The sequence below is a fragment of the Lynx rufus genome, unplaced genomic scaffold (genome assembly GCF_022079265.1).
Source record: "Lynx rufus isolate CCGP_SWC_20201006 ecotype Redwood Valley unplaced genomic scaffold, mLynRuf1.p SCAF_3, whole genome shotgun sequence".
In the NCBI taxonomy this organism is placed as follows: Eukaryota; Metazoa; Chordata; class Mammalia; order Carnivora; family Felidae; genus Lynx; species Lynx rufus.
Genome location: NW_025814845.1, coordinates 162,153,067 through 162,165,070, shown reverse-complemented (window position 1 = coordinate 162,165,070; position 12,004 = coordinate 162,153,067). Strand labels below are relative to the sequence as shown.

The following is a 12,004-nucleotide window of genomic DNA, read 5'->3' as shown; positions in this document are numbered from 1 at the left end:
CACAGGACACTCTCAATAAATAGCAGCCACTTTTTCTACACAACTTGGTGCTTATATTTAGACTCTTTTAGTATATTGCTAAGTATTCACTTTACCTCCTCCATAAGAGCATAAGCACACTGAAGACAAGGTCATTTCTTTTTTCCCCTGATGGAGCTTAGGTCACTGCTCCATAAATTCTTAGTGAACTCACTGAAGTCTTTAAGACTTCAATACACACACATAGGGGCACCTGGGTGGCTCAGGTGGTTGAGCATCCAACTTTGGCTCGGGTCATGATCTCGCTGTTTGTGGGTTTGAGCCCTGAGTTGGGCTGCCTACTGTCAGTGCGGAGCCCACTTCCAATCCTCTGTCCTCTCTCTGTGCCCCTCCACCACGCTCTGTCTCTCTCTCAAAAATAAACTTAAAAAAACAAAAACACACACATAAGCTGAAGTGAGTTTAATCTTGTCCAGTGAGGAGACAAGTAAAAGGCAGTACTACTTCATAAACGTGGTAATAACACCTTACCTTTTATATCTTTATAACAGCCAGTGCATACATTACCTCATGTCATCTTCACAGGCATCCTTTGGGACCCCAGGTAGCACTTCCCAGTCTCTTTCCCAGCAACGTGCACAGATAATATATTTACAAGGCACCCTGGGACATTCCTAGATGCTTCCAGAGAGCAGCTGCCCTATTTCATGCCCAGACACACTGAGAGCCAAGGAGCTCAATATCTTAGCATCTTCAAAAATCCATGGGGGGAAGTTGTGGCCCAAAGTCATGAAGCCAGCAAGTAACAGAGCCAGGACTGGAACCCAGGTATGTGTGACTGGGAGTCATGTGGCTTTTCCCCTTTAGTCCCAGAAGTGCTACAGGCTCAGGTCATTCCAGTCATCTCTTTTTCTTCTTCCTCTGTATTTAACAAAGGTCTTATTGAAAATATCAGCCTCTCTAGACTACTGATAAATGGTTTGTGCTGACCCTCAAGCTGAGGCTCAAGGAATATAGACACAGCAAGGACTGCCAACGCCCATGCTTGGTGACAAAATCCAAAAACTCAGGGAAACAAGGGTAGGAATATTTGATATAATGCCCTTTCTCACTAAGAAATAATTCATCTTAGAGTTCTCTGTTAAACAAGAAAGTTTTATGCATGTTGTCCTCCAAAGGAGGATTTTTTCCTGTAGTATTTCAAAATGGTTTAGACTGATTGTAGAGAACGGACAATGTCCCTAGGCTTGGATCACCCACCATGGCAAAGCCACAAGCCACAGCGGAGAAGGCAGGAGACTGGGAACTGAATAGATGTAGGTTCAGATTCAGCTCCTTCACTTACTAGCTTAGGCTCTTTAGGTGAATGACCTAACCTCTTTGTGCTTCAATTTTCTCAGTAATAAACAGGAATAAAGACAACAGTTCTTGGGGCACCTGCTGGCTCAGTCACAGGAGCATGCAACTCTTGATCTCGGGGTCATGAATTCAAGCCCCACGTTGTGTGTAGAGATTACTTAAATAAATAAACTTTAGGAAAAAAAAAGCAACAGTTCTACCTTTAGGGCTATTATGTGGACAGGAGATAAAGCATGTAAAATGCCTAGCCCATTGCTGCCACAGGGTAAGTTCTCGATAAATGATGGGTCTGAGTATTAGGCATCACATATGTGACTAGGGATACCAACAGACTCTTTTATGCAATTTCTCTTGTGATAAACTAAAAAGTCTCTCTTTTATACACAAGATAAAGTATACAGAGTATGCGGAAACGTACATGGCTGCAAAGTGTAATCACTATACCAGACTGGAGTTAAATATCAAAACCACCCTACCCAGAGGCTTTCTTCGAGAGGCTTTGAACACAGGGGCAGCCACCAGAGAACACACTATTCATGGTCATCAACTAAAGAGCCTCCTGAGCGCCCACAGCAGCCTTAAGGATTTCCCCACCCGAGGTCCACGCAGGAGGGTGATGGAGAGCTTCCAGGTTGGAGCCAGGCTCACTACGTATTTGTGAGAGTGGACTCCTCCTACCCCCTCGGCCCTCGCTTGCTATTCCACCGATAAGTCCTGCCGACTTTACCCATCACACAGCTCTCAGATCTGCCCACTTCTCTCCATCTCCACCATCATCAGCCCAGTCCAATCTCTCACCTGGACTCCTCCAAAAGCCCCCTAACTGGTGTCCCCACGTGACAGGGTAGTGCCGGTAGTGTCCTGGGACAAGCTCTTCTGAGGGCAGATTGTTAAATATTAAGGAATTCAGTGAGACCTGCTTATTATTTTTTTTTTAAATTTTTTTTCAACGTTTTTATTTATTTTTGGGACAGAGAGAGACAGAGCATGAACGGGGGAGGGGCAGAGAGAGAGGGAGACACAGAATCGGAAACAGGCTCCAGGCTCCGAGCCATCAGCCCAGAGCCTGACGCGGGGCTCGAACTCACGGACTGCGAGATCGTGACCTGGCTGAAGTCGGACGCTTAACCGACTGCGCCACCCAGGCGCCCCAGAGACCTGCTTATTAAGTTGTCAGTGGCTTGAAACAAGTCACAGCGGGGGTAGCTACCCTGTGGAAACTGGTAAACACTACGAATTGGGACGTTTTTCTCAGAGAGCCGATGTCCCAGCACACCACTGCCTGGGCCCCTTCCAGTCAGAGTGGAGCCCCCTCCAACAGCTTCCTGGTGCCCTTCAGATAAAAACAAAAGCACATCTCACTGTCACCATCTACACCCCAGCCTCCCTTGCACCTGGCTCCCCTTGTCCTCCCTTCTGGTCATGCTGGTCTTTCAGTCCCACCTGCTAGCCTAGATCCGCCCCCTTCACAGGGGTTCTGAATAGGCTGCTCCCTCTGCCTGGGTCCCTCCTCCCACTTTCTCAGCCCAGCTAACTTCTACCAATAACTCAGGTCTCTGCTTAAGTGCCACTTCCTTGAAGAAGCCTACCCCAACCTCCTGACGGATCCCACCCCCTGATATAAGGTATCACTGCTCTGGGCCCCTCTCCCATGTCACACCTATGAGAGTCGGGAGTTTACATTTATAATTATTGATTAATAGCTCTTTCCTTTTTCCAAAAAGGTCTTTACAGAAAGTGAATTATTTTATGCACCCCAAACATGTATAATGTAAAGAAATTGCTATGGGGGAACTGAAAGAAAGCCACAGCCAGACAGGGCCCTGGCTGACCAGGAACTTAGAGCCTTGACAAGACACATTCCTACACACAGACGAAGAGGCAGTGTATGAAGCATGCCAAGTGGAGCTGAAGGCATTCAATGGAAGAACTAATTTCCACTGCATGAATAAATCTGCGGCAAGTTTATGGAGGAGGTGGTCTGGAGCTGATCCTGGAGGAATGGCCAGAATTATGTACAGCTGTCCAGGAGACAGAGGCCTATTCCAGAGAGGGCTCAGCCAACCATCTTGTTGGGAGCCAATAAGAGGAGGTGATGCTACAAAGACAGGGTAAGGCCAGACTGTGAAGAGGCCTCAAACAGCAGACTGGGGAGTTTGGCTTTGGCTTTTATAAAACAAAGAACAATAAAAATAAATTTAAAAAGAACAACCATCAACAAAATGAAAAGGCAACCTAGGGAGAAGATATTTGCCAATGATATATTCAATAAGGGGCGAATATCCAAAATGTAAAAAGAACTTACACAAGTCAACATCAAAAAGCTTAATAATCCCGTTAAAAAATGGGCAGAAGACAGGTGAAAACATTTTTCTGAAGAAGACATACAGATGACCCACAGAAGCATGAAAAGATGTTCAACATCACTCATCATCAGGGAAATGCAAATCAAAACCACAATGAGGTAGCATCTTACACCTGTCAGAATGGCTAACATCAAAAAGACAATAAATAACAGGTGCTGACAAAGGTGTGGAAAAAGGGAACCCTCATGCACTGTTGGTAGGAATGTAAATTGGTACAGCCACAGTGGAAAACAGTAGGAAGGTTCCTCAAAAACTTAAAAATAGAAATACTATTATGATCCAGTAATTTTACTGCTATGTATTTAATCAAAGGAAACAAAACACTAATTTGAAAACACTAAAAATGCACCCCTGTATTTACTGCAGAATTATTTACAACAGCCAACACAGTGAAGCAACCCAAGTTTCCATCAATAGAGGAATGGATAAAGAATATTACTCAGCCATAAAAAGAATGAAATCTTGCCATTCATGACAACGTGGATGGATGTAAAGGGTATTATGCTAAGTGAAATAAGTTAGAAGAAAGAAAGGTCATACGATTTCACTTCATGTGGAATCTAAACAAAACGAATAAACAAAAAAAGGAGAAACAGACTCATAAACACAGAAAACTGGTGGGTGCCAGAGGGGAAGGAGTTGGGGGATGGGTGAAATAGGTGAAGGGGAGTAAGAGATACAAACTTTCAGTTGTACAATAAATCTTGGGGATGAAAAGTACAGCATTGTATATATACATATATATACACATAGTCAATAATACTGTGATAACATTGTTTGGTGACAGATGGTAACTATATTTACCATGGTGAGCACTGTATAATGTACAGAATCACCAAATCACTATGTTGTACACCTAAAACTATTATAACAATGTATGCCAACTATACTTCAATTAAACATTAAGTAAAAATGAAAAACAAATTAATTTTTGAACAGGGGAAGGAACTTGAAAGTAGTAATCTTAGAAGACTAATTCATACACATACACACACATTTACACATTTTCAGGCCCATATCTATAAAGCCAGGAACAAATTCCAACTGACAATAGCTTTCCAAACTCATGGAGCAGATGGAGGCCATTTTGAGCTAGAGATGACAGACACATGGCGCATCTGGACAAAACTCCTTTCGAGGGAAACCAAACGTCTCTAGTTCAGCTGCTGCGAGATACTTGCTGTAGTCAAGAATCCAAAAGCCTTGGCCTGTCTAGAGCAGCCCAGCCCAGGTATCTGTGGGCCACAGAACAGTCTGAGTCTTCTGTTGTAATGTTAAGCCCGTAGCTATACTCAGACCAGAATATATTTGAGCCAGTTGTGATTCTTTTTTATTCTTTTTTTTAAATTTATTTTTGAGAGAGAAAGACAGAGTACAAGCAGGGGAGGGGCAGCGAGGGAGAGGGACACACAGAATCCAAAGCAGGCCCCAGGCTCTGAGCTGTCAGCACAGAGCCCAATGCAGCGCTCAAACTTGTGAACCATGAGATCATGACCTGAGCTGAAGTTGGATGCTTAACCAGACTGAGCCATGCAGGCGCTCCAAGCCAGTTGTGTTTCTAAGGCCCCCTCAGCCAGAGGGTTTGCTGGAATTCTGGTTTCCTAGTTGAATGTGGAAATTACCACCTACAGAACTGTACTCTGCCCTCCAGCTCCGACCCCCCACATTCCTCCACGGGTCGTTTCATCCACTCAGAGCTGATAGGACTCAGGCAGGGTTTAGAATGTCTTCCAACCACTGATAAAGGAGGGTGGCTGTCTGGAATGATGCTCTGACATGGCTGGCCAGTAGCCTTGAGGACCCCCACTCCCACCCCCCCGCACTGGCTGCCACAGCAGGCTCCTGGGAAGTGGTGCACAATTTGCCATTCCTTTGGTCCAAAAAAGTGCTCCGCAGCCCCTGATCAAAAAGCAGGTGCCCTCCTTCAAGGACTTCAGAGGTCTGATTTTGGGGTCAGGAAGCTAATTTTAGCTACTTGGTTAAGCTTTTGGTTAAGTTTTGGTTAAGCTTTTCTGATATTAACTTTATAGCACTCTCAGATAATTTTTCAGGAGGTCACGCACATATCACGCATGGTACAGACAGGGGCCTATGGAGGCATGCTGCAGGTTCCAAGTGCCCCGCTTAGGTAGATTATGGATTATATTATCCAATTTCAATAAAATGACTCTCATAAAATGGACAAATGGCTAAAGAAATTCCTGTAGTGAACTTTATTTAGTACATGTAACATCAGCATAAGCAAACAGGAATATGGAAGAACTAACACTTCTATGAGAAACTAATTTCAGACACATAAGGAGTAAAAACGATAAGGATCAAATCAGATCTAAAAAGAAATCAGTCCAGGGGCGCCTGGGTGGCTCAGTTGGTTAGGTGTCCGACTTCGGCTCAGGTCATGATCTCACAGTTCATGAGTTTGAGCCCTGCGTCAGGCTCTATGCTGACAGCTCAGAGCCTGGAGCCTGCTTTGGATTCTGTGTCTCCCTCTCTGCCCCTCCCCTGCTCATGCTCTGTCTCTCTCTGTCTCAAAAATAAATAAAACATTTAAAAAAAATTTTTTTAAGAAATTAGTCCAAATAATTCAAAATTATAAAAATTGTTTGAATTATGGATTTTCCTCCACTATCTCTAATGGTAATTCTTTCATATGGATCTGTATACTGTGTGCTGTGCAGTACTGCAAACACTGGAACGATGTCATAATTGATACGTATTTAAAATGTTTTTAAATTAATTTTTTAGGGGCGCCTGGGTGGCTCAGTCAGTTAAGCGTCTGACTTCGGCTCAGGTCATGATTTCATGGTTCATGGGTTCGAGCCCCGCGTAGGGCTCTGTGCTGACAGCTCAGAGCCCGGAGCCTGTTTCAGATTCTGTGTCTCCCTCTCTCTCTCTGCCCCTCCCCCACTCATGCTCTGTCTCCGTCTCAAAAATAAAATAAAAACATTAAAAAAAATTTCTAATTTTTTAAACACTTAAGTATATTTCACTATGCTCATCCTTTAAATTTTTCTTACTTTTTCTATTTTTGTATGTTTTAGAACACGTAATATATTAGTATACAACATATCAGTACATGACAGTATAATGGCAACACAGATCCTAATTTAAAATATATATAATTGAGGGGCGCCTGGGTGGCTCAGTCGGTTAAGCATCCCACTTCAGGGGTTCCAACCTCACCTCCAGCTCTGTGCTGACAGCTCAGAGCCCAGAGCTTGCTTGGGATTCTGTGTCTCTCTCTCTGCCCCTCCCCCACTGGTGCGCGCGCGCTCTCTCTCTCTCTCTCTCTCTCTCAAAAACAAATATTAAAAAACAATAATAATAAAATAAAATATATATAATTGGAGGTGAAAACTTAAAATGTTTACTATTTATTTCGGGGGCATAGCCAGTAAAGCTTGGAGACCACTTAGAGTCAGCTCAGCAGCCCTGAAGCCCCTTCCCAGTTCCCCTTTCTCACTCAACAAGTCTATAACCAAAGGTGAGCCCCATTCTCCCATCCAGCACAGTGTTGGGGAGAGGCAATTTGAGGGGAGCCTGTCTTCCCCAGCTCCTACCCCTGGTCGCCCTTGGTTCTTCCCAGCTCCAGAGCCCCTACCTGATTGTGCCATCGAATGACGTTTCCAAATCCCCCTGTCCCAAGTCGTTCTTTCATCTCCCAGGCCCCACATGTCTGGGTTGGCAGCGAAGGTGACCAGCTCATACTGAGGATGTGCTAACTCTGTAAGCAATTTGGTGTGGGGGATAAAAGATTAAAGTTAAGAAAAAATGTAACTCAAAGAGAGGGAGAAGGTAAGAGATACCCTTGCCCTTCAATAAGAGAGAAGAAAAAAACGAGCTGGTTTTCATTTATAAATAAACCATGTTGTCTAACTTATTTCGGGGTTTTGGTGGCAAACTTGTTTTTCTCTCTCACCTTTCCCCCTCCCCCCACCTGGGCTGTTGTAGGAGACAGGCAGGAAAGTCACTGGAAAGAGAGAATACTCCGCCCCCCCACCCCCACCCCCACCTCGAAAGGGCATCCCAGCCTGGACTCCAGCAAGGGGCGCCCTGCCCCGCGCGCATTCTGTTTAGGGTGGCTGGGACAGAATCTGTTGCTGAGTTTCCCCATGGTCATGGTCACGTGTTGTCTTCACTCAGTCCAAATGAATCACGGCTCTCTCCCAAAGCCACCCACCTCGAAGCGGCCACCTGTACCCACCCCGCCCAGGGCTGCTCTGGACCTCCCAAGTCCAACCCGCACAAGAGAAAGGCTTCTACGACCGGAAAACCCCGACTTTTAAACTCGACAGAAGTTTCTTCAGCAGCCTCAAGTGAAGAGGGAGGTGCCAGCTCGCCGTTGCAGAGGAGACGCAGGGTCTGCAGGTGGCACCAGGGGGTCCCCGCGGCCGCCCAAGGGACTCACCTGTCGTCAGGGACGCAGGGCAGGGGAGCCGCTCCCCGGGGCGGGGGAGGCGGGGCTGAGGTGAAAAAACCGGGGGCTATGGCACCTCCCCAAAGACATTAAAATGCGGGAATCTTAAACCTCCCAGCCCAGCGCGACTTCCTCAAACACTTCCTGCTCTGACGTCACAGAGCACGTGGGCCGCGGCCCGCCCTTAAAGGCGCCGCGGGGGGCGCCAGCCTAGGCCACGCCCCTTGCTCGCGGTCCTAGGCCACGCCACCGGGCAGGACCCCGGGTCCCTGACCCAGGTGATTCAAGGGGGGCAGCATATGGCTTCTAGACGGCCCCGGTCGGACTTAGACAGGCATTGCTCCTTGAGATAAAAGCGGCCCTGAGATGAACCCGAATACGCCCGCGTCCTCTTTAGACAGTGACTTTAACCTGAAGCGGTTTCTGGGACTGGGGAGATGGGGATTTCCTCTCTGGAGCCCTCCTGGGGTGAACTTGACACGCTTCCTAGACTTCTAACTAGGTGGAATTTCCCGCGCCCCCGCCAGGATTGATTTAGAGAGTGTTTACAAGAATTGCCGCGGGCCTCCTCTCCTCAGGCTGCATCCCCCTTATCTGGAGGATTTTTGGCTCAGTATCGAGAATGATAAATCGCAGCTGTACTCCCTGGAAATGACAGCCCCCCCCCCCCACCCGCTTAAGAAAAAAATAAAGAAAAATCTAGTAGTGTTCACACGAAACTGCAGTTTCAGCCGCAGTGATGTAGGGAAATTGCCAGAGAAACTCGCAGCGCTGAGGTTTATGGTTCAACTCCTACCTACTTGACATAAAATAAGGTCTTTGCTATTGAGTTTCTTGGTTCTGTGGAATTATATTATCACACAAAGGTGTGTGTGTGTGTTGGTTTACTCAAGCAGGAAAAAAATTATTAAAGGAAACATGAAGATAATAGCTCACATTTATAGAGTGCTTACCAAGGGCCAGGCACTGTCTAAACTGTACCTAGAATTCGTCGTTCAGTCCTCAAGGCAATCCTACAAATTGGACAGTAACTGCATTATTGTTAACCCCATTACACGGAAGAGAAAACTAATGCAGGGAGAGGAAAATATGTCAAAGTCACAGGCCAGTAAGTGGATGAACTGATATTCCAACCCAAGCAGCTAGTTCTTGGGCCCAAGCTTTTACTATTTGGTTAAAAGGGGCATACTAAAAAATTCAAAAGGAGGTAAACTGGATTTTGAATCCTAATACGCTGTTATTGACTACTTTGAGGTTTTAGGGCCAATTACTGAACCACTCCAAGCATGGGGTGGTAACCACTCTTCTTTAAAACGTGGACAACATTAGGTTGAATCACATGAAATTGTCGTTTTCTTTAATGAAACAAAAACAGTTGTGGGGCACCTGGATTGCTCAGTTGGTTAAGCGCCTGACTCTGGTTTCAGCTCAGGTCCTGATCTTGGGGTTTGTGAGTTTGAGCGTGGTGTCGGGCTCCATGGCTGCTTGGGATTCTCTCTCTCCCTTTCTCTCTGCCCCTCCCCAACTCTTTGTCTCTCTCAAAATAACTTTATATTTTTTAATTTTTTAATTTTTATTTATTTTTGAGAGAGAGAGAGACAGAGTGCAAACAAGGGAGGGACACAGAGAGAGGAAGACACAGAATCCGAAGCAGGCTCCAGGCTCCAAGCTGTCAGCACAGAGCCCCATGCAGGGCTCAAACTCACCATGAGATTATGACCTGAGGGGAAGTCGGACACTCAACTGACTGAGCCACCCATGCCCCCCTCAAAATAAACTATACATTTTTGAAAATTTATTTTTGAGAGAGAGAGACAGAGCACAAGTGGGGGTGGGGGGGGGGGCAGAGAGAGAGGAAGACACAGACTCCAAAGCAGGCTCTAGGCTCGGAGCTGTCAGCACAGAGCCGACCTGGGGCCGGAACTCACAAGCCGGAAGATCATGACCTGAGCCGAAGTCGGATGCTTAACCGACTGAGCCACCCAGGAGCCCCAAAATAAATAAACTTTAAAACAAACAAACAAACAGGGACGCCTGGGTGGCTCAGCCGGTTTAGTGTCTGACTTCGGCTCAGATAGTGATCTCACTGTCCAGTCTGTGAGTTCGAGCACTGCATTGGGCTCTGTGCTGACAGCTCCGAGCCTGGAGCCTACTTTGGATTCTCTGTCTCACTCCCTCTCTCTGCCCTTCCCCCACTCACGTTCTGTCTTTCTCTCTCAAAAATAAACATAAAAAATTTAAACAAACAACCAAACAAAAAACAAAAACAGTTGAAACAGCAACAAACATAAGTGGTTTCATCCAGTTCAGCCTAAGAGTCACTGGAGGAAAAGAGGGCACACAAGTCAGAGAAAGGAATCAGCAGGGTTATTGTAGACAGAGGAGTTCATGGCCATAGTTATGCCTGACACAGAGGACACTCGTGTGTGCACATACATCAACCCAAACAGATGAGATGGGTCATCGGTACCCAGGGCCACCTGGTATTTCTCAATTTACCCTATCCTCACTGCTAATTAGCACATTCAGTTTCAAAGCAAGAAGAGAAATAGACATAAGTAAATAGCTGTAAAGCATTCTAAGTGCAATATAAGTTTTTATTTAATACATAAAACATTTATTGAACACCTATATATGCTGGCTCTATGTAAAGTCTATTTCCTATATGACATCATAAAATAATTTCTCTTCTGTCACTTCTGCAAATCACTGTCTATGAGAAACTTTGCAGATCCACAGATCTGCAAAAATTTATTCTGCATCATTATAATTTAAGAGTTCTGGGGGTCCCTGGCTGGCTCAGTCAGTGGAGCATGTGACTCTTGATCTCAGGGCTGTGAGTTTGGGCCCCACATTGGGTATAGAGATTACATAATAACAAAATCCTTTAAAAAAAAAAAAGAGTTCTCAGTTGCTAAGCTCAAAATAACTTGGTTTTCAACTGAACATATATCCCTCTGGTAAGATCACATATATTTAGATTTTTAAAAATTTGATGATGGCCCAGAAAGGGGCCTCCAGATTTTATCATATCCCACGATATTTATCATCTTAAGCCCCATTTTCCGTCCAGATAAGACATGTCCACTGCCTACGTCTGTTTTCTATCCTGCTCTAGAGAGACGTGAGCAAACTGTTTAAAAAAAATACTTTCAGATGCAGCAAAAAAAAAAATATTCCTTTTTCTTCCTGCTTTGGGGCTTAATGCTGTTTTAGCAGTGACTATAGGGTAATCAGGAAACACTGAGCAGCCTGAGTGCTTCACACAGTCCCCGGGCACCACCAACACAGGGGATATAAGCAACGTAACTCTCATCAGAGGCACCCAGAATCTTATTAAGGACATAAGGACCCACGGAGACCCATCAAGTGATGAGTAATTAGGACCAGGCAATAAAAAAAATCTGTGCTAATTTGTTCTGCTGTGGAGGCAGTACACAGTACTAGTGATAAGGATAAATTTTCTAAGGGGTTTATTTTAAAATAAATTCTTCTTCCGAGGGTAAGTCAGAGATAACTATCTTCTTACGCAGTCTTTTTGTGTCATCAGATGAGAAAACTCTGCTCTCTCACCTAATAGCAGCCAGGCAAAGCAGTACTGAGCTCTTTTGAATGAGGAAAGAATTGTTCTCTGAACAATCTGGAAGCTGAGTCATAATAAGAGAAGCCAGCTTAACAGATAGGAAGGTGACAAAACAGACCACTCGGAATAAGAAGGATTTCCCTCACACCCCAGAGAGTCAGCTGTGGTTCAGTGATTTCAGCAACTCTCATTATCTTTCCAAGTTTGTTTTACCCCAGCCCTGCAGAGAGAAGACTCTGCAAGTCAGGACTTGCTCCTTCAACAAACAAAAATTCTGCCAGAAAAGTTGGAAAACTCGTT

At 45.2% G+C, this 12,004-nt stretch overlaps 1 protein-coding gene across 3 annotated transcripts in view; it reads right to left on the bottom strand.

Annotated features, from left to right (window-relative positions):
- IKBKB (inhibitor of nuclear factor kappa B kinase subunit beta) overlaps window positions 1–8,248 on the bottom strand; it is a 79,373-nt gene extending 71,125 nt beyond the window's left edge. For 2 of the 3 annotated variants that reach the window (XM_047092389.1, XM_047092391.1), the window contains exons 1-2: window positions 8,113–8,248; window positions 7,306–7,428 (exon numbers count right to left, since the gene is read on the bottom strand). In XM_047092389.1, the coding sequence (XP_046948345.1) occupies window positions 7,306–7,410 (105 nt within the window). In that variant the 5' untranslated portion in view covers window positions 7,411–7,428; window positions 8,113–8,248. The remainder of the gene's footprint in view (window positions 1–7,305; window positions 7,429–8,112) is intronic. The other variant, XM_047092390.1, reaches the window with a different exon arrangement.
- Between the last annotated feature and the right edge of the window lie 3,756 nt (window positions 8,249–12,004).